This window comes from Heptranchias perlo, chromosome 1, assembly GCF_035084215.1.
Source record: "Heptranchias perlo isolate sHepPer1 chromosome 1, sHepPer1.hap1, whole genome shotgun sequence".
Classification (NCBI taxonomy): Eukaryota; Metazoa; Chordata; class Chondrichthyes; order Hexanchiformes; family Hexanchidae; genus Heptranchias; species Heptranchias perlo.
In genome coordinates this window covers 48,259,499-48,282,384 of record NC_090325.1, presented here as the reverse complement: position 1 = coordinate 48,282,384, position 22,886 = coordinate 48,259,499, and the positions used below count along the sequence as shown (strand labels likewise).

Here is a 22,886-nt window from a genome sequence, read left to right as displayed (position 1 = left end):
TGAAACTACAGCACAGAAACAGGCCATTTGGACCACTGGTTTATGCTGGCATTTATGCTCCACACGAGCCTCCTTCATCTAATCCTATCAGGATACCCTTCTATTCCTTTCTCCCTCATGTGCTTATCTAGCTTCCCCTTAAATGCATCTATGCTATTCACCTCAACTATTCCTTGTGGTAGCGAGTTCCACATTCTTACCACTCTTTGGGTAAAGAAGTTTCTCCTGAATTCCCTATTGGAGTTATTAGAGACAATTTTATATTTATGACCTCTAGTTTTGGACTCCCCCACAAGTGGAAGCATTTTGTCTGCATCTACCCTATTATCTTAAAGACCTCTATCAGGTGACCCCTCAGCCTTCTCTTTTCTAGAGAAAAGAGCCCCAGCCTGTTCAGCCTTTCCTGATAAGTGTAATCCTCTCAGTTCTGGGGCCTGATTAACTGAAGGGTTAATTACTGAGACAGACTGCACGGACCTGCAGTGCGTTTTCAGCATTGCTGTCTTGTATGAAACTTCCAACGACATTAAGCAAGGACCCGGTCAAATGAGGAAAGTTGCAAAAACAATTTTCTAGTAATCTTGCATACATGTGATTCATGCATGCACAGCTCCCTGTTGTCCCTGAATCTTTTTACATTTTATATTGGGCAGATTTGTCACAATAAAAACTTGGAGCACATCAATGAATAAACTTTCAATGCAAGTAGTTCAGCATGTAATATTAGGAGTAATAGTAGTGCATTATATAGGTTATAACTTCTTATTGGCCCAAAATAGAATATATGTTTGGCATGTGTGAAATAAAGCTTCCTTAATTTTGTTGCAACTCTTTAAGCAATGCCAGAAAGAATTGAAAAGGGAGAATGCATTTTGAATGTATAAATAATTGATAAGGCTGTGACTTTTAAGCCATTATTTTGGACCAATAAGAAACCATTGTTTTTAAGCAAAGACGTTAGATGGAAACAATATGGAAAATTGAATGAGAGAGAATCATAGAATGGTTTCGGCCTGTCGTGCCCGTGTTGGCTCTCTGCAAGAGCAATCCAGCTAGTTCCACTCCCTTGCCTTTTCCCCATAGCCCTGCAAATTTTTTCCCTTCAAGTATTTATCCAATTCCCTTTTGAAAGCCACAATTGAATCTGCCTCCACACCCCCTCAGGCAGTGCATTCCAGATCATAACCACTCGCTGCGTAAAAAAGTTTTTCCTCATGTTGCCTTTGGTTCTTTTGCCAATCACCTGAAATCTGTGTCCTCTGGTTCTTGACCCTTCCACCAATGGGAACAGTTGGCAAAGGGGAAAAAATTCCCACTGTTGACAAGGAGTGCTCTAAAAAAAATAGGTGTAACTTGATTGTTATCCTGGTGTTTGTGGGCAATTCACAAATTTCCCATTGTGTACTCTAAGAAACCTGATTCAGTAGGGAATGTTTAACTCTGCATTTAAATTTATGCAGTGTTAACTTTACCCAATCCAGACAACATGGCAGAGACCAAGCACAAACAGTTGCACCGCGAACAAAGTCTACCTGAAAAAAATTTCCAATCAAATGATCTTTTAATGTTTTAATGTTAGATGCTATGTTTTATTTTTTTAAAAACCTGTTCTAACACCTGAAATGTTAACTTTCCTTTTTTTCTTTTCAGGTGCTGAAGGGCTTGCCTGTGCATTACCTGCATTTTGTTTTTATTTAGTGATTTATGAAGGGTTCAATTATATAAATACATACAGATATCAGTTTGGAGTTACAGCTTGATAACTGCTTTACTTTTCTTCCTTTTATTGCAAGAAAGTTTGGACATGTTAAGCACCAAAGTTTCTCACATGCCCGTGGAAGAAAGAGTAAGAAAAAGTATTGCAGGTTTAAAGTTTATTTATATATACAAATGTATATCATTTTAAGCCAGATCAAGCTACACCTAGTAAGGTGTACTCACTGGCTGAGCTTTTCCAGCATTTTCAGTTTTTATTTCAGATTTCCAGCATTCGCAGTATTTTGCTTTTGATCAAGCTACACCTAGTAAGGTTTAACCGTATCATTTTGATACAACTAACTTAAAAACATTTAAATGGGTCAGCAATCGGTCACCATAAATCTCACTGCTAACGTTTCCCCTGTGCAAACAGTTTCACCCAAAGCCGCTGTATAAACACTGACTACCATGTGAGCTGAGATCCTTCCCGCCTCACACGCAGGTTTACCCGGTTCAGCTGCTAATTTCCATGGTAACCGTAACTGCCCTCCGCTCACCTAGTATCTTGGTTACACCCAAGGTCAGCCGGTCTACCAACTCCTTCATATTCGCCGTTTTACTGTCTTCCATCATGGTCCAGCTCTCTTTCCGGCAACTCAAACAAACCTAGTTCCTCTGTGTACATAAACGCATTAAAAATATAATCTCCGCATAAAGACCGACCTTTCCCGTCTCCTTATCGTCGGCTCTCGATGCGCAGAAAACGCGCCGAGCCCAAAGCACTCTGGGAGCTGTAGTCTTTTCCTCTCCGGCGGGTCATCTTCCGGCGCCAGAGACCGCATGACGTCATCCAGGGTCGAGGGCGGCTGGAAGTGCATGATGGGAGTGGCGGTTGTTTAAGATGGCGAAGGCTGGGAATTTGGTGAGTGAAGCTTTCTGGAGTAAAGATCGTATCCTTTTGTTTTTTTTAAATACACATTTAGGGAGGGAGGGTGGGCTGGCTGGCTGGCGGGCTGTTTGTTAGTTAGTTAATATTTCAAGAGCAGAAGTATGAGTACTGCATCGGGTTTTGAAATTCAGTCTTTATGAATGACGCCTGACACCTAGTGTGTTACTCATCCGATCTGATGACTAGTGTCTTATTTAAAATAATGGGAACTTACGTCCGTTCCCCCCCCCCCCCCCCCCCCATCTCACGGTGTTTCTGAATTTGTGATAATATTGCTTCATACTTGCTGAACAAATTATACTTCTGTTGTCGATAATTCTGTTTTACAACAACAATAATTTGCATTTATATAGCGCCTTTAACGTAGTAAAACATCCCAAGGCGCTTCGCAGGAGCGTTATTGAACAACGTTTGACACCGAGCCACATATGGAGATATTAGGATAGGTGACCAAAAGCTGGGTGAAAGAGGTAGGTTTTAAGGAACGTCTTAAAGGAGGAGAGAGCGGTGGAGAGCCAGAGAGGTTTAGGGAGGGAATTCCAGAGCTTTAGGACCTAGGCAGCTGAAGGCTCCAATGGTGGAACGATTAAAATCGGGGATGCGCAAGAGGCCAGAATTTGAGGAGGGTGGAGATCTTGGAGGGTTGTAGGGTTGGAGGAGGTTACGGAGATGGATGGGGGGGGGGCCATGGAGGGATTGGAAAACAAGGATCAGAATTTTAAAATTGAGGCATTCCTGGAGTGGGAGCCAATGTGGGTCAGTGAACACGGGTGATGGGAGAACATGACTTGGTGTGAGTTAGGATATGGGCAGCAGAGTTTTGGATGAGCTCAAGTTTATGGAGGGTGGAAGATGGAAGGCCAGCCAGGAGAGCATTGGAATAGTTGAGTCTAGAGGTAACAAAGGCATGGATGAGGGTTTCAGCAGCAGATGAGCTGATGCAGGGACAGAGACGGGCAATGTTACAGAGGTCTCGGTTGGAAGCTCATCTCAGCGTCAAATAGAACACCAAGGTTACAAACGGTCTGGTTCAGCCTTAGACAGTGGCCAGGGAGAGGGATGGATTCGGTGGCCAGGAAACTGAGTTTGCAGCTGGACCAAAGACAATCGCTTCAGTCTTCCCAATATTTAGTTGGAGGAAATTTTTGCTCATCTGGTACTTGATGTCGGACAAGCAGTGTGACAAATGAGAGACAGTGGAGGAGTTGAGAGAGGTGATGGTGAGGTAGTGCTGGGTGTTGTCAGCATATATGTGGAATCTGATATTGTGTTTTTGGATGATGTCACCAAGGGGCGGTATGTAGATGAGAAATAGGAGGAGGCCAAGGATTGATCCTTGGGGGCTCCAGAGGTAAAGGAACAGGAAGAGAAGCCATTGCAGGTGATTCTCTGGCTATGACTGGATAGATAGGAATGGAACCAGGAGAGCATAGTTCCACCCAGCTGGACGATAGAGGAAAGGCATTGGAAGAGGATGGTGTGGTCAGTTGTGTCAAAGGCTGCAGACTGGTTGAGAAAGATGAGGAAGGATAGTTTATCATGGTCACAGTCACATACAGTGTCATTTGTGACTTTGGTATGGGCAGTTTCAGTACTGTGACAGGGGTGGAAACCTGATTGGAGGGATTCAAACATGGAATTGTGGGAAAGATGGGCAGGAATTGGGAGGCGTCAACATGTTTAAGGACTTTGGAGAGGAAAGGGAGGTTGGAGATTGGGTGATAGTTTGCAAGGACAGAGGAGTCAAGGTTGGGTTTTTTGAGGAGGGGGGTGATGATAGCAAATTTGAAGGGGGGGGGGGGGACAGTACCCGAGGAGAGGGAACCGTTAACAATATCAGCTAACACGGGGGCCTGGAAGGGAAGTTGGGTGGTCAACAGTTTGGTGGGAATAGGGTCGAGGGAGCAGGAGGTGGGTCTCATGGTCAAGATGAGATCAGAGAGGGCATGATGACAGATAGGAGAGAAACTGGAGAAAGATGTGAGTTCACGGCTAGGGCAGGGATAATCTTCTATTACTTTTAAATAATAGAAGATTTATACTCTGCGATACTTTATACAAATTTTGTATGTAGTGCCTTCAATTACCTTCTTGCTATATGCTAGAGTTTCAAATAAAAACACTTGTTTAAAAAAAAAGTTGCAGTAATGTTAAACCCCAACAGCTTCATTAATAGTACAGCAATGGAGTGACATTACTGAGGTGGAGCATTAGTGTACTGGCATGTAGTGTACTCAGTGCCAGGGACCTGTTCTTTACTTCCCTACAGTTTGCCCATAGTTATAGATTTTTGATTGCATTAGAGACTGCTTGGGATGGGACTAACAATCCAAAGATTCATCACCTCTAAATCTATCAAAGTAGTTACAAAATAAAATAAAACTTTCATATGTAATTCTAGTAAATGATGGGGTCTCTTTCATGATTTCTGAACATCCCAATTAATTACTTTTGAAATGTAGTTACTGTTGTTATGTAGACAAACAAAAATGAGACCCATGTCGTGCTTAAAAAGGAAAGCAAGCTGGAACTTGAAAATTATAGTTTGAAGTCACTTATAGGGAAATTACTAGAAGCAATTAATAGAAATGCCTGCTGGATATTGTGCATTTTGATTTCTAAAAAGCCTTCAATTGAAGGGCTGCACGGATAGATGGTAAGTAAAATTTTGTCTGGTGCAATTAACAATCAAATTTTAAACTGGATTGCAAATTGGTTGGATTCACATAGGCAGAGGTTGATTGTCGATAGTAGTACCTCTTCATGCTGCCCTTTAGGAATCTGTGTTTGGATCAACGTTCTTCACTATCTTTATTAATGATTTGAATGACAGCATCGGTAGTACGATGCTTAAGTTTGCTGATGACACTAAGGTGTGTGTACAAGTTAGGACTTTAGACAAAATAAATAAACTGCAATCTGATTGGATACGTGTGGGAGTGGGTCCAGGTGTGCCAAATATCCTTCAATGCATTTATGTTATGGTAAGTCCAGTCACATGTAAACAGCTCAGGGTTACCCTTTGAAGGCTGCGGAGAGAGACCTGGAGGTCATGGTTTGTGACCAGTGCTGCAAGGCTGTAGAGAAAGGTGTCAGGATGTATAGCTAGGACAGTAAAATACAAAACTAGAAAAACAATACTTGCCTTGTACAAGATCTTGCATCTAGAATTCTGTGAGCAATTTTGGTTCCCTCACATGATTGGGGATATCAAGGACTTGAGAACATCCAGAGGACGGCCAGCAAATCTATAGCATGTCTTTAAGTACATTAGTTATCAGGGCATGCTCAAGGAACTGGGGCTTTTTCATTGGTGGAATGTAGACTTTGAGGAGATATGATTGAGGTCTTCAAAATGGTGAAAGGAATAAATTCTGTTCAAATGGATAGGTTATTTGAGCTGGATGTCGGTGGGGGTGGGGTGATCAATACAAAATACGAAAAAGTTTAGATGCCAGGAAGAAATACTTTTTACAGAGTCATCAGCAACCTCGGAAATACATTGGCAGAATGTACTGGAAGTATAGATTCATTACAGGCCTTCAGCAGAGGCACTTGCAAATGAAAAATCTCTTGAGTTTTAGAAGGTAAGTGGGGTGGCAGTGATTAGTGTTATCAGTTACAGCAGTCTCCTACAGCTTACCTGATTGCCTTCAGGAGTTGGAGAGGAATTTTCCAGAGTTTTTTTCTTCAACTGCGCTCACTCTGTCTTGTTTTTATTTGCCTGTGTCCGGAGATTGGCTGACTGGGGGTGTGTTGATGGTGGACGTAGGCTGCACTATGTCTGGATGGAACAATTGGACTTTCCCTGTCCTTTTCTTATCTTCATGTTGTCCACTGTTTGATGGTCTGTAATGCATACTGAAATTTGGACAACTTCCTTTCCTATTTCTTAACTATCCATATGATTATGTCTGAAAGCCATCTGCTAGGACATCCTTACACTCTAGCCCTGTGATAGAATTCTTTACTAACACTGTCACCCCCTCAACCCCTCTTAAATATTTTGTAACCAGGAATGTTCTGCTTCCAGTCCTGCCCTAGCCTAAGCTACGTCTCTTAATACAATTATTGCACCATTCACCACCACAAATTCTCTCGAACACCTAACTTTCCATCTCAAACTTTTCAACATTTGCCACCATTCAGCTTTTACCATCCACCTGTTATAACAACTTGCTTTGCAGTCACTGCCATCAGTCTCTGCACAACCTGACAGTTTCCTCCTCTTTCCTCCATTGGGGATTTTGTATTTCCCCAATGATGCAGTATTACACCTCAAGTGGCCCCCTCCTACTGTCATTTCTCCAACTTCATGCTTTCATTTCAATCAGCGACACAACAGTTGCTCACCACAAATATAAAATTCTCAAAATACTTTCATTCTATAATTTATATCCAGGATATATTCAAGTCATGTTCTGTACTTTATACGCACAACATTTTTTGCAACCCACTAGGTTTTAGAAAGTGATCTGACAAGTTTTTAGTAGAAAGAAAATTGGATTCCATTTTTCTTTGCATCAATTTGAGAAAAAATGCAGTTTTGGACATAGTTTGCCTGTATAGGAAATACTTAAATTCAGAGCAGTTACTGTATGTTGCTGCAGGAGTGCATAATTACAGTGGTCTATTGAAAATACAAATAGGCTGTCTATAGTTTCTGACCTAAGCAAGGTTGCTCCTCTCTACTCTTTCCCCCCCCCCCCCCACAAAAAAAATGTCTGCTCACAGCAGTATATTTGATTTAGTTGTGTCTCATGAATAAGGACAGTTGGTTTTGTGTCATGCCATTGAAGAGCCTTTATACAAATCTTCTGTTCCTAAGACTGCTCCTCACCACCTGTTTGAAAGCATAAAATACAGAAACTAAGGAGAAATCAGATACAACAGTGCTTGGGCCTCAGCTATTTACGATCTGTATTAATGACTTAGATGAAGGGACCGAGTGTAATGTATCCAAGTTTGCTGACGATACAAAGCTAGGTGGGAAAGTAAGCTGTGAGGAGGACATAAAGAGGCTGCAAAGGGATATAGACAGGTTAAATGAGTGAGCAAGAAGGTGGCAGATGGAGTATAATGTGGGGGAATATGAAATTATTCACTTTGCTGGAAGAATAGAAAATCAGAATATTTTATAAACGAGAAACTATTAAATGTTGCTGTTCAGAGGAATTTGGGTGTCCTTGTACACGAAACACAGAAAGTTAAAACGCAGGAACAGCAAGCAATTAGGAGGCAAATGGTATGTTGGTCTTTATTGCAACGGGGTTAGAGTACAAGAATAAGGAAGCCTTGCTGCAATTTTACAGAGCTTTGGTGAGACCACACCTGCAGTACTGTGTACAGTTTTGGTCTCCTTATCTAAGGAAGGATATACTTGCCTTAGAGGCGGTGCAACAAAGGTTCACTAGATTGATTCCTGGGATGAGAGGATTGTCCAATGAGGAGAGATTAAGTAGAATGGCCCATACTCTCTGGAGTTTAGAAGAATGAGACGTGATCTCATTGAAACATACAAGAGTCTAGGAAATGCAGCCCATTCAAATTGAAGGGAATGAGATGGCCGTGAATATAAAGCTGTGTCTGTTTAATTTTATGGGCATTTTTGTAATAATTGGAGTATGTCGGATACATTTTAGTCTTTGTCTTTGTCCAGCTCTTTTGCTGTGCCAAGTACATCTCACTTTCTTTAACAGTGTTGCATCTAGCATCGGATGAAGAGCAATCCATGGTCTTTGTGCCAGGTATGGTTTTGAGAATTACTTTGTCTGATTGCTAGTTTAAATATGTTCTACAAACTGTTTTGAGCATTGAAAGTGCTCTCAAATACATTTTGATCTATAATGATATAGAAAGAACTATATGTGGAAGTGTACAAAATAATAAAGCAGAACATTTCATCCTAGTTTGTAATAAAATTGTAAACTTAGTATCGCAGATATGCGAAGAATCCATTGCATTATATGTTCAGATTGCTACCATCCTTTTTTGAGTGGCATCTATTGCAAGGATTGTTGATTTAAAAATAAGATGGTGCAAAACATCCCATGATAAAATTGTCTTTTCCTAAAATGTTATATTATGTGTCTTGTTCACAATTTGTATTCATTATCATTTTTTATTGCTCGCTGAGTGGATCCCTTTGATTCCAATTGTAGAAATCTTGCATGGGATTTTTTCTGTAGAATGCGTAGATGTCCATGTCACATTTTAACTGTTCAATATACAGTGAAACCTGTAAATTATGGACACCTTAGGGACTGGCATCAGCTGTCTTTTTTGCAGGTGTCCTTATTTTCAAAATGATCATTGTATGTACTATAAAAATTTTCAATAGAATGGAGAGTTATTTACCCAGTATCCATAGTGGCAGAGAAACAGCTCTATCCCTGGGATAGAGCTGTGCAAGCATTCAACCCCAGAGATGGAGTGGTTTCTCTGCTGCTGTGCATGCTGGGTAAAGAGCTCCCCATTCCACAAAACCTGCATCTTTCACAAAACCCGCTGCTGCTTCGTGCTGACCAGCATACATTGGCCTCATGCAAATTTGAGGGCATAAAGGAAGCAAGTTGTAAGCGGAAGCCCCAGTGATCCCGACACGGTGAAAGTTCCAGGTATAGCAGCTTTTCAACAGGCTGTGTCCCTGTTTTATGTTGTAAAAGGGCCTGGTGCATTGAAGGGTATTCGTAGTTTGTAAATTGCGAGCATCTGTTGTTTCAGAATGCCTCTTGTATATTTTACCATGTAAATTATTTGGGTATCTCAATAAGTGTCCGTTTTTTGCAGGTGTCCATTTATACAGGTTTCACTGTACACTTTTTTTAAACCTGTGTATGAGTGCAGAGACAGGAAGGAAAAAGAATGGAGATTACAACACTTTTTCCATGTTTTTCTTTAATTTCTCAGTTTTTTATTTTCAAATTGCTTCTTGCTGCTTTCCAAATCTGCCTCTGTTCTCTTATCTTTCAACTGCTATCTTTCTCTTGCTCTCCCCTCGCTTCGTTTTTAAATTTTCTATCATTAGACATCCTGCTGTCTATGTCCAGAGGAACTGCAGCAAAGTAACTGGCAAGATTTTCAGAAAATATATGATCTTGCAAATTATTGCTGAATATCCTTAGCCATTTTTGTAGTTCCCACCGGTACTAGAAATCTTGTAATTGGGCGTATTTGGGACTTCTTTATCCATTTTTAAGGTAGACATCTTGTAGCAAAAAAAACTTCATTAAGCTTGTTCTTTTATAGACTTCACCTAACCCAGTTCATATTGTGAGGAAAGGTTCTGCAGAGGTAAATAGGGCAAAACTATAGAATCTTTCTTTAACCGTTGCATCCTACACCAAATGCCTTGCTTGGCATAACTTGGTCCCAGCAGGTTGGAAATTATCACATTCCACCCAACATTTGATTAACTCCAGCTCCCAGCCAGGTATGTATACAGATTTTTTTAAGGTGTTGTTAGAAAAAGCTTTATCTGTGAGCCTATTCCATATATCCACAACTTTATTAACAGGAAGGGAGGAAAATTCTTTCTAATCTCAAGTCTTGATGGAGATTTGTTAATGTTTGTATTTGTGTCCACTGCACTCATAATCCAAGTAAATAGGAACAGGAGTAGGCCATTCAGTCCTGCAAGTAATTATACTTTTACTGTTCGAGTCCTTAATCAAAAGGTCGCAAGGTGGTTTGATCCAAAGTATAATGGCTTTATTAAGAAGTTGTAACAAGTAACAAAGATGTTAAAATACAGAAGTACAATCAAGTAAAATACAACCTGACAAAGTGGATCACATAACAAGGACCTCGAAGTGTACCATCAAGAGTCCTAATTAATGGGCAGTCCAGATGTGCCCCGAGAACGTTCTGATTACCACCGAAAAGCACCCAACTTATATACGTTTTAAACACAATTAGCTCTGTATGAGCTTCCCATCAATCATCCGCTCTATCTTGAAGGGATTGCGATCAGTCTTTCTCCCTTCTACCCAACATTGGGAAGCTAATGTTCCTCTTGTGATTAGTGGCCTCCAAGATGTCCATAGCCCTTATCTTCACACCAAGCATAGTAAAGCTCCGGATGACTCCCGTTTTACGACTCCATAAACAAGGCCATGAGGATGGCACTAGGTGTTCATTAGCCAAAAGGAGCCTTTCCTGTCACATAAGAACATAAGATATAGGAGCAGGAGTAGGCCATTCAGCCCCTCGAGCATGCTCCGCCATTCAATTAGATCATGGCTGATCTTTGACCTCAACTTCACTTTCCCGCCTGATCCCCATATCTCTTGATTCCCCTAGGGTCCAAAAATCTATCCATCTCAGTCTTAAATATACTCAACGACTCAGCATCCACAGCCCTCTGGGGTAGAGAATTCCAAAGATTCACAGCCCTCTACATGAAGAAATTCCTCCTCATTTCAGTCTTGAATGGCTGACCCCTTATCCTGCAACTCTGCCCCTAGTTCTAGATTCTCCAGCCAGGGGAAACAATCTCTCAGCATCTACCTGTCAAGCCCCCTAATAATTTTTTTTGTTTCAATTAGATCACCTCTCATTCTTCTAAACTCCAGAGAGAATAGGCCCACTCTACTCAACCTCTCCTCTTGGACAACCCTCTCATCCCAGGAATTAATCTCGTGAACCTTCGTTGTACCGCCTCCATGGCAAGTATAACCTTCCTTAGATAAGGAGACCAAAACTGTACCCGGTATTCCAGGTGAGGTCTCACTAAAGCCTTGTACAACTGTAGTAAGACTTCCTTACTCTTGTACACCAACCCCCTTGCAATAAAGGCCAACATGCCATTGCTTTCCTGATTGCCTGCTGTACCTGCATACTAACTTTTTGTGTTTCTTGTACGAGGACACCTAAGTCTCTCTGAACACTATTTAATAATTTCTCACCATTTAAAAAATATTCTATTTATCTATTCTTCCTACCAAAGTGAATAACCTCACATTTCCCCACATTATACTCCATCTGCCACGTTCTTTCCCATTCATTTAATCTGTCTATATCCCTTTGCAGACTGTGTCCTCCTCACAGCTTACTTTCCCACCTAGCTTTGCATCGTCAGCAAACTTGGATACATTACACTCGGTCCCTTCATCTGAGTCATTAATATAGATTGTAAATAGCTGAGGCCCGAGCACCGATCCTTGTGGCACCCCACTAGTAACAGCCTGCCATCCTGGGAATGACCCGTTTATCCCTACTCTCATTTCTGTCCTTTAACCAATCCTCAATCCATGCTAATATATTACCCCCAACCCCATGAGCCCTTACCTTGTGTAACAACCTTTAATGTGGCACCTTATCGAATGCCTTTTGAAAATCCAAATATACCACATCCACTGGTCCCCTTTATCTACCCTGCTAGTTACATCCTCAGAAAACTCTAATAAATTTGTCAAACATGATTTCCCTTTCATAAAACCATGTTGACTCTGCCTAATCATATTTTAATTTTCTAAGTGCCCTGTTACCACTTCCTTAACAATGGATTTCAGCATTTTCCCGACGAGCGATGTCAGGCTAACTGGCCTGTAGTTCCCTGTTTTCTCTCTCCCTCCCTTCTTGAATAGCTGGGTAACATTTGCTACCTTCCAGTCCACTGGGCCCGTTTTAGAATCTAGAGAATTTTGGAAGATCATAACCGATACATCCACTATCTCTGCAGCCACCTCTTTTAGAATGTAGGCCATTAGGTCCAAAAGATTTGTCTGCTTTTAGTCACAAGGTCATAAAAAGCTTGTTTTGATTGTAAATAAAGACAGCCCTTTTCTGTTCACAGCTATCAAGACTAAACTAACATGTTTTTTTAACTTAAACTGGATTTACAATAATATACAGAAAGCTGGTATAGTGCATTTCTTACAAGTCCCTTGAGCCTGTTCTGCCATTATATTAGATCATGACTGATCCATACCTCAACTCCATTTACCTGCTATTGTTCCATATTCTTTGACACCATTACCCAACAAAAATCTATCGATCTCATTCTTAAAAATATCAATTGGCCCAGCATCCACAACCTTATAGGGGGGAGAATTCCAGATTTCCACCGACCTTTGTGTGTCACAGTGTCTCCGTCTCTCACTCACTCTGTCTCACTTGCTTTGTCTCCTATCAAATACTTTTAACGTTTTAAATGCCTCACTTAGAACACCCCCCCCTCAACCTTCTAAACTCAAGGGAATGCAAGCCAAGTTTATGAAACCTGTCCTCGTTTAACTCTAAGCCCCGGTATCATTCTGGTGAATCTGCAATGTACCCCTCCAAGACCAATTTATCCTTCCTGAGTTTTGGTACCCAAAACTGAACCACCACTCCAGATGGGGCCTGACCAAGGTGCTGTACAACTGAAGTATCACTTTCTCCCTTTGTATTCCAGCCCCCTTGAGATAAAGGCCAACATCCCATTAGCCCTTTTGATTACTTTTTGTACCTGTACACTAGCTTTTAAATAACCTGTTTGTATTTACATTATGCATCCCTCAGATTATTAGAACCTGTAATTTTTTTTTTGAAAGGAGTCTCTCTTTAGAACTAAGAGCTATGAGTTGATTAGTGACTATCATTTGAAGATAGGATGCCAAAACTGCATACTACATTCTACTTAAATGTAGAATAACCTATTTGACTTGTAGTTAAATGTTCTTGAGCTGCATTCCAGTTGTTGGTAAAAGCTTCATATTTATACTATCTGGTTTTATATTACAGCTTGTCTTGAGTTAGTGAGTTAACTGCTGCTGCTCTCACATTTAGTTGTTGATAGCGCAGATAGTCGTCTTGTAATTTTAAAAAAATGTTCATAGGATGTAGGTGATGCTGCCAAGGCTGCATTTATAGATCCTCCCTAGTTGCCTTGAGAATGTGGTGGTGGGCCTTCTCATTGAACCACTGCAGTCCTTTTGTTGCTGGTGTTGGCTAGGGAATTCCAGGATTTTTACCTGGGGCTAATAAAGGAATGTTTCTAAGTTGAAATGCTGTGAGACATGGGCAGATTTTGGAGGTGATGATATTCCTGTTATCTTGCTGTTCTTGTCCTTCTCAGTGGTAGAAGCGCAGTTGAAGTAATGTTGGTGAGTTGTTGCAGTGCATTCTGTAGATGATATATACTATAGTTACTGTGTGTCGGTGATGGAGGGCGTGGTTGTTGAATCCAGTGCTAAGGGCATTGATCAAGTGGACTGCTGTTTCTGAGATGGTGTCGAGCCTCTTGAATGTTATTGCAACTGTGCCCATCCAAGTGAGTGGTGAGTATTCCATCGCAGTCCTGACTTAAGTCTTGGTGGTGGAGAAGCTTTGAGGGGTCAGGAGGTGAGCCACTCATTGTAGGGCATTCAGATCAGTGACCTGCCCATGTAGCTACGTTGTGAAATGGCTAGTCCAGTTAATCTTCTAGTCAGTGGTGATTTCCCCCCCCCCCCCAATGATGATGGTGAGGGACTTAGTGGTGGTGATGCCATTTAAGATTGCGATCAGTGGTTGGGTCTTTCCTTGTTTGAGGAGGATAGTGATGGACTTCAAGAGGGCGTAGAAAGGCTGGTGGAATGGACAGACACACGGCAGATGAAATTTAACGCAGCAAAGTGATACATTTTGGCGGGAAGAATGAGGAGAGGCAATTTAAACTAAATGGTATAATTCTAAAGGGGGTGCAGGAACAGAGAGACCTGGAGGTTTTTGTGCACAAATCTTTGAAGGTGGCCAGACTGGTTGAGAAAGCAGTTTAAAAAAGCATAAGGGATCCTGGGCTTTATAAATAGAGGCATAGAGTACAAAAGCAAGGAAGTTATGTTGGACCTTTATAAAACACTGATTTGGCCACAACTGTAGTATTGTGTCCAGTTCTGGGCACTGCACTTCAGGAAAGATGTGAAGGCCTTAGAGAGGGTGCAGAAGAGATTTACTAGAATGGTTCCAGAGATGAGGGACTTCAGTTACGTGGATAGACTGGAGAAGCTGGGGTGGTTCTCCTTAGAGCAGAGAAGGTTAAGAAGAGATTTGATAGGAGTGTTCAAAATCATAAAGGGTTTAGATAAAGTAAATAAAGAGAAACTGTTCCCATTGGTGGAAGGGTCGAGAACCAGAGGATACAGATTTAAGGTGATTGGCAAAAGAACCAAAGGCGACATGAGGAAAAACATTTTTACGTACTGAGTAGTTATGATCTGGAATGCGCTGCCTGAAAGGTGGTGGAAGCAGATTCAGTCATGGCTTTCAAAAAGGAATTGGATGAATACTTGTAGGGAATAAATTTGCATGGCTACGAGGAAAGAACGAGGGAATGGGACTAACTGGATTGCTGTTACAAACAGCCAGCGCGGGCTCGATTGTCCGAATGACCTCCTTCTGTGCTGTAATGATTCTATACAGGGCATAATTTCAAAGTTTGCAGATGACACAAAACTCTGAAATTTAGTAAACAGTGAGGAGGATAATAACAAACTTCAGGAGGAAAAACATTTTTACGTAGTGAGTAGTGTGAAGTGATACATTTTGGTAGGAAGAATGAGAAGAGGCAATATAAACTAACCAGTATAGTTTTAAAGGGGGTGCAGGAACAGAGAGACCTAGGGGTGTGCATCTTTGAAAGTCGCATTACAAGTTGAGAAGGCTGTTAAAAAGGTATATGGGATCTTTGGTTTTATAACTAGAGGCATAGAGTACAAAAGCAAGGAAGTTATGCTAACTGGTTAGGCCCCAGCTGGAGTATTGTGTTCAATTCTGGGCACCACACTTTAGGAAGGATGTGAAGGCCTTAGAGAGGGTGCAGAGGAAATTTACTAGAATGGTACCGGGAATGAAAGACTTCAATTATAGAGAAGTGGCAGGTGACATTCAGTTATGCAGAGAAACAAGAGAATCTGGGGTTGTTCTCCTTGGAGCAGAGCAGGTTAAGGGGAGATTTGATAGAGGTGTTCAAAATCATGAAGGGTTTAGAGTAAATAAGGAGAAACTCTTTCCAGTGGCAGAAGGGTTAGTCACCAGAGGACACAGATTTAAGGTAATTGGGAAAAGAGCCAGAGGTGAAATGGGAAAAACATTTTTTATGTAACGAGTTATGATCTGGAATGCACTGCTGAAAGGGTGGTGGAAGCAGATTCAATAATAACTTTCAAAAGGGAATTGGATAAATACTTGAATGGGAAAAAATTACAGTGCGACAGGGAAAGAGCAAGAAAATGGGACTAATTGAATAGCTCTTTCCAAGAGCCGGCACAGGCATGGTGGGCCAAATGGCCTCCTTCTGTGCTGTATGATTCTATGATATCCTGGACGTTTTCTTCCTTGATTGCTTTCAGGGTTTTGGGGGAATTTTTCTGGCAGTGAGTATAATAACGGGACGTCTAAGCTGATACATACGTAATAATACCACAAAGCAGGAAAACATGTTAAAGCTCAAAATGTATTTAAATATGTGGCAAAAGGAGATGGTTGTGGTTGTCAAAGGCCAGTCATCATACCCCCAGGACATTACTCACTGCAGGAGTTCCTTGGTCCAATCATCTGCAACTGCTTCATCGATGACCTTCCCTTCATCATAAGATCAGATGTGGGGCTGATCACTGTGTTAAGCTCCATTCGCAACTCCTCTGATAACGAAGCAGCCCATATCAGCCTACAGCAGGACCTGGTGACAGCCAGTCTTGGCCCGATAAGTGGCAGACGACATTTGCACCATTTGTAAATTGCCAGGCAATGACCATCTCCAAGAACAGGAAGCCCAACTATCTCCCCTTGACCTCCAATGGCACCACCATTGCCGAAACCCTCACCACCTGCAACATTGATCAGAAGCTGACCCCTTTTATCACTGGTACACTGTAACTGCAATATGTACAATCTACAGGATGCACTGCAACAACTGACCAAGGTTACTTCAACAGTATTTCCCTTCCCTGCAAACTCTCCCACCAGAAAGGAGAAGAGCAGCATTGTTGTGGGAGCACCATCATTTCCATGTCGCACACCATTCTGACTCAGATGTAGTCCTTCATCGTTGCTGAGTCAGTATCCTGGAATAACACCATCATGGGAGCACCATCAACACAAGGCCTGAAACGGTTCAAGGAAAAGGCCCACCAGAATCATCTTAGGGCAACTGAGTCTTTCTACTTTTGAAAAACGTAGACTTCAGGGTAATTTGATTGACTTATTTAAATGATGAAGGGACTACACTTGGTCTATGTGGAGTGACTATTTGAACTTGATAGTTTATGGAAAACGAGTGGTAATGCACATAAGCTATGTAAGCATAGAACTAGGTTTTTCTTTACAGTGAGGGTTATTGATGATTAGAATAAGGTACTGGCTCATTTGATGAGTGCGGATTCGCTGCAGCACTTCAAAAAGGAGCACGTACGTTTCTTCCTGTGGCTAAAATCACTGCGTATAGAAGGTAGGGATGTTGGGTATGTACCTCATGGTCACTGTGATCACCTTAATTTGCTTTGATTATTTTATGGCGTGCCAGTGTCTCCCACATCTCGTGAATAATATATCTTTTAAAAATGTAATGTTTAAATGAGTCACTGATACTTTGAGCCACACCTGTACAAACTGTTTATTGTGTTTATTAGGATTGCTGATGGAAGGAAATGTCAGACCTGAATCAAAAGTGAAGTGGTGTAAAATTCAAGAAGTTAGAGCAAAGCTCCCAATACATGCTGATTCTGTTTTTGTGAGTCCCTTGAAGACCAGATCTGTAAAGCTATCTGTGCCAAGCGAGGTAAAATTATGTAATTTTTATTGCATTTTGTAATCCGCTGAAGATTAGTATTCATGTATGTTTGCTTCATAGAGACATTATTTCTGTAAAAATAATTGAACCTTTCGGTGAGCTGATGAGCGTCATTTTGGTGCAAAGGCTTCTAGTTCAGGTAGTCAAATAATGCTTTTCAATAAAGTTATTGCATTGAGTGTTTGCAAATAAATTTATGATTTTTTTTCCATAAAGATTATACCCATTCAAAGTAGCAGTAAACCCTGAAGTAATTTATTTCTAAGTCCCTCAGTACTGAAGTTTAGTGTTAAAACAATTTACAGCTAGGCTTTTCTTTCATTTAAGATTGAGGTCCTCATACCCATGACTTTTCAAATGATTCACCTTTTCAAAAAATATTTTTGTCTGTAGCTGAAGATTCTTATTTGTTGTGATTCTTTAGTTGATGAACTCCAAAGCACTGAATGTAAATGATGTGGTCATGAATTCAAGCAGAAATTAGTCCTCTTAACTTCACAACCCTATTTCCCCTTCTCCTTATTTTGGACCAACAGGATATCCCCAGAGGACACTGTTAGTGCCATTGCTCTTCTTAAGATATATAAATGATCTGGATATAGGGGACGCAATATCAAAATTTGCAGACACAAAACCAGGGAGTGTGGTTAACTGAGAGGATAGTAGCGATTCCAGGAGGACAAAAACAGGCAATTAGGTCGGGGAAATAGATGCCAGGTGAAATTTAATGCAGGAAAATATGAGGTCATACACGTTGAGTGGAAGATAAAGGTGGGAACAGTTCCCTGTTCAGTCATTTCAGGATTTTCTGGTGCTTGGGGTCTAATCCTTTCCCTTGAATAATATGGAAGCGTATCACACACTTGGAAAACACCAGCTGCCTTTACTTCTGGTAACTTCAGAAGCCTATATTTCATGTTCAATAAGTACCCTGCAGGGAACACAGTAAATATTGGTTAGTTTAGTTGTGGTACTGTACACTGTTGTTGATCTAGGCTGGGTCCTTAGTTTGACCAAGTCTCCAATATCGAAGCAAATTGGCAGTTGTCTTTTGTACATTTTTTGAGTGGCATATTTCACAGTCAAGTAGTCTTTTACTATTTGACATGTATATTCCAACAGTCTTCTAGGACTCACAGCCAGGTTGAGAGAGCATACCAAGTCCCTTCGAAAAAGGATAAATGGTAGTGTCAGTTTGGTTCAGTGGTAACACTTGCGCCTCTGTTGTGACTCATCTGAGGCTTGATGTCAGAGCATATAATTGGTTGTGGGATCAAGGGAAGTGGTGGAGAGATAGAACGGGATGTCATTAGCACATGTATGGAAACTGACTGTGTCTGCAGATGATGTCACCAAGAGGTGGCATTATAGATAAGGGGGCAAAGAATGGATCGCAGGTGATAATGCAGGGGAGGGAGAAGATGCATTGGTTTTATTGGACAAATGGGCATAGAGCTGAGAGGAGACAACAATCTTGAGGACCTTAGAGAAGAAAGGGAATTTAGAGGGGAGTGATGATGGTAGTCTTGAAGCAGGGAAATGGAAGTGCTAAAGGAAAGGGAGTTGCTGACGATGTTGGCTGTTATGGGGGCCAGGAAGGCTAGTTGAGTCATTAGGAGTAGAGCGGGGAGGCGATCATGGGAGCAGAAGATAGGTCTGATGGAACAGATGAGTTTGGAAAGGGCGAGGGGAGAGATGGGGAAGGATTTAGTGCCAGAAGAAGTGTAAATGGTTTGTTGGGTTTTACCTTGAAACAGGTTATGAAGGAGAACGAAGGGACCAAGAGTGCATCTTTGAAAGATCTCTGCCCAGAGGACAAGAGGCGCATTGCTAACCTAATCAAGGAGCTTGCAAGGTGAGTGCCACAACCTTCAACAAGTAGCCCCTTTATTAGAGCACTGATTCAAATCCTATAATACTGATACAAAACATATCAATTATATCAAATGCTTTCCAACATTCTCTTGCACACCATAGTTCTTCCCATTTCCAGTGTGGGTTGGTTGGCAAATGATAGTGTAAAACCCCCAGATACTTATTAAAGCAAATTGGATATTGGCAGACCTGTGATTGTTGATCTACAGAACCTGCTTTGGGTGAATGTGGGATGAACTCTTAATTGCCAAAGTTGTACCTATGTTTTAAGGTAGTGTAAATGAAGCCTTTACTTGCAGTTATATTTTGGTGTGTTTTGTTCACTTTTTTTGATAGATTCTTTTTATTTTTGGTGGGTTCAGCATCTTAGACCACTCCCTTAGGTGAGCCCTTGATCCCACAGATTGCTTTTACTTGCCCAGATATCTAGATAAATATGTCATGTGCCCAAGGATGGAACAAAGAACACTCTTAACTTTTTTTACAGCTGACTGGTTTCATCGTCGCTGGGTCAAAATCCTGGAACTCCCTTCCTAACAGCACTGTGGGAGAACCTTCACCACACGGACTGCGTGGTTCAAGAAGGCGGCTTACCCCCACCTTCTCTAGGGCAATTAGGGATGGGCAATAAATGCTGGCCTCACCAGCGACGCCCACATCCCATGAACGAATTTTAAAAAAAACGTCTTTGTGTGATCTATCACCTTTAGAAGGTGGTAGAATAACACTACACTTGAAAGTGACTTAAGCTTTATGAACATATAGACATGCAAAATGACTGATAGGAAAAGACCCACTGATCCATCTAGCCTGACCCATATATTTGTGATGCCCTATGCATCATGATACAGACACTCCTTCCTCACCCGGAGCTATCCAATCTCTTGGGAGAGGTGAAAAACCAGATAAAAACACAGGCCAATTAGAGAAAAAAGAAATCTGGAAAAATTCCTTTCTAACCCATTTAGGCGATCGAAACTAGTCCAGGAGATCACAATGACCCTGATTTATATTACGGTATACCTATCTCTTGTATGAGGTATTTTTTGCTCCTGCCAAAAAGAGGTCCAGCTTTCACTTGAAGCAATACAGCAAATCAGCATTCACCGCATGAGCTGGCAACCTGTTCCACTGGTCCATTATTCTCTGGGAAGAGAAGAACCGCCAAACATCCAACCTAGTTCTACTGTTGCATAACTTTTATGCATGACCCCTGGTCCTCCCTAGCCTATCCAGTTGAAATAATTGGTCCACACAAACACAATCTAGTCCCTTCGTTATTTTAGAAACTTTGATCAAATCTCCTGAGTCTATGCTATTCTAAAGTATACAGACTCCTCTTTGAGCCTATTTGGGTAACTGAGATTTTTTAAACTGGGAATTAATCTTGTGGCCCTCCTTTACATCCTTTCCAAAGGTTCAATATCCACCACTGTGTGAGGAGACCAAAGATGGGCACAGTGTTCTAACTGAGGCCTAACCAAGATCTTCTACAAGGACAAAATAGAATGCTTTGTTTTGTAGTGAATTGTTCGGTGAATATATCCTGTTAACTTTAGCTATAGCCTCACGGTATAGGTCATGAACCTTTAGAGAGTGAACATAAGAACATAAGAAATAGGAGCAGGAGTAGGCCAATCGGCCCCTCGAGCCTGCTCCGCCATTCAGTAAGATCATGGCTGATCTGATCCTAACCTCAAATCTAAATTCATGTCCAATTTCCTGCCCGCTCCCATTAACACCTAATTCCCTTTACTTCTAGGAAACTGTCTATTTCTGTTTTAAATTTATTTAATGATGTCGCTTCCACAGTTTCCTGGGGCAGCAAATTCCACAGACCTACTACCCTCTGAGTGAAGAAGTTTCTCCTCATCTCAGTTTTGAAAGAGCAGCCCCTTATTCTAAGATTATGCCCCCCAAGTTCTAGTTTCACCCATCCTTGGGAACATCCTTACCGCATCCACCTGATCAAGCCCCTTCACAATCTTATATGTTTCAATAAGATCGCCTCTCATACCTTGCACATACCTTGTGTCGTTCGGAAACTTGAGGATCATTTCCCCCCAACAATGCATTTAAGTCATTAATGAAAATAGTAAATAGCAATGATCCTAATATCAATCCTGCGGGATACCATTGGTAACCGGTGTCTAAACAAATGTAAACCCTTTTGCCTACGAGCTTTCGGCCAATTCTCAATCCGCAGCAGCGATTACCAATAATTCCACAAGATTGTACCTTGTAGAAAAGCCTCTTGTGAGGTACCTTATAAAAAGACTTCTGAAAGTCCACGTAGATAATGTCTACTTCATTACCCTCGTCTACTAACCAGATTCATAAGGCGCAACCTTTTTTGGTTTTTCCAGAAGCCATAATGGGTGTCGCTATGTGAGTGGTCATTTCTAATTATACCTTCAAGCATCTTGCCTATTACTGAAATCAAGCTAACGGGCCTATAGTTACCCAGTTCTTCCTTATCACTCTTTTTAAAAATTGGAACTGTGTTGGCATCCTTCCAGTCTGAGGGAATAGTCCCCGCTCCAACGAGCTATTAAAGGTACAGGCATGGGCTAGCGTAGCACCTGTCCCATTTCGTTAAGGACCCTTGGGTGGATAGCATCTGGACTGACAGCCCGATCTATTTTGACATTCCTTATTCTATCTAAGACCATCTCTGCATCTATTTTAATATTAATAATTTTAATATTAATAATTTTACTCTTAACACCACCATTTAGTGCTGTCTTCAAGAGTAAAGACCAATGCAAATTACTCATTTAGTATCTTACTGTACTACTGAGAGTGCTTTCTAAAAAAAAATCAGGGGAACCAAGCAAATTTAAATAACTCTTGGAGTCCAAAAGAGCATCCAATCAAATATATATATTTGAACTTGTCCCATAAGATGTTTATGTTTGAAATGAATGGCTTAACCGCTCCCTCGAACATGTGGCTCAGGCACATGACTAAGTTTGTAACCTTTGTATAAACTAGGCATCTTTTTCTGTGAGTGAAGCAGGTTTTTAACCTCTTATTGACAGTGACCGATTTAAGAAATGCAATATTATGCTAAATCTTAGGCAGTGCTTCGTTGTTTGTCATATTTGTTTAAAATACTTGGTAAATCTCCAAAAGACAGGAATGAGGAGAGTACTGTATTTCACGGTGAAATTTAAAAGTGTGGAAAGAGCTCTATTCTCATGATGGAAATGTAAAATATATGATCACCAAAAACCTTTGTGATGTAACCTCCTTGAAAGATTAACCAGGCAATCAATTTCTGTAGTAATGTAGCTTGAAATTGTATGCCTGATGATAGTGTATTGCACTTGTGAAGTTAATTTTAATCAGCTGCAATTTCCCAAAGCTATTTTCTTTCAAAAACCTCGATTTCTGTAATGTCGGAATATATTGGCTCAGAAGATCAAGATGTCGAATCAATTTGGGTGGAGGTAAGAAATAGCAAGGGAAAGTAATCACTGGTGGGAGTAGTATATAGGCCTCCTAACAGTAGCTACACTGCAGGGCAAAATATAAATCAGAAAATAAGGGGGGCTTGTAAAAAAAGATAATGCAGTAATCATGGGTGATTTTAACTTTCACATAGATTGG

General features: G+C 41.1%; 2 protein-coding genes across 6 annotated transcripts in view; one reads left to right on the top strand and one right to left on the bottom strand.

The window, feature by feature from the left end:
* The window catches only part of tpgs2 (tubulin polyglutamylase complex subunit 2), a 57,761-nt gene extending 55,314 nt beyond the window's left edge, over positions 1-2,447 (bottom strand). For both annotated transcript variants that reach the window (XM_067984519.1, XM_067984525.1), the window contains exon 1: positions 2,256-2,447. In XM_067984519.1, coding sequence (XP_067840620.1) covers positions 2,256-2,331 — 76 coding nt within the window. In that variant the 5' untranslated portion in view covers positions 2,332-2,447. The remainder of the gene's footprint in view (positions 1-2,255) is intronic.
* Positions 2,448-2,558: 111 nt separating this feature from the next.
* Positions 2,559-22,886, top strand: part of kiaa1328 (KIAA1328 ortholog) — a 218,122-nt gene continuing 197,794 nt past the window's right edge. For 2 of the 4 annotated variants that reach the window (XR_010962905.1, XM_067984483.1), the window contains exons 1-4: positions 2,559-2,648; positions 8,359-8,394; positions 17,239-17,387; positions 19,157-19,254. Coding sequence is in view for 3 of the 4 variants with exons in the window: in XM_067984483.1 (XP_067840584.1) it covers positions 2,600-2,648; positions 8,359-8,394; positions 17,239-17,387; positions 19,157-19,254 (332 nt within the window). In the remaining variant the exon portion in view is untranslated. Of the gene's footprint in view, positions 2,649-8,346; positions 8,395-17,238; positions 17,388-19,156; positions 19,255-22,886 lie in introns of all 4 variants that reach the window. The other 2 variants (XM_067984492.1, XM_067984501.1) reach the window with 2 other exon arrangements.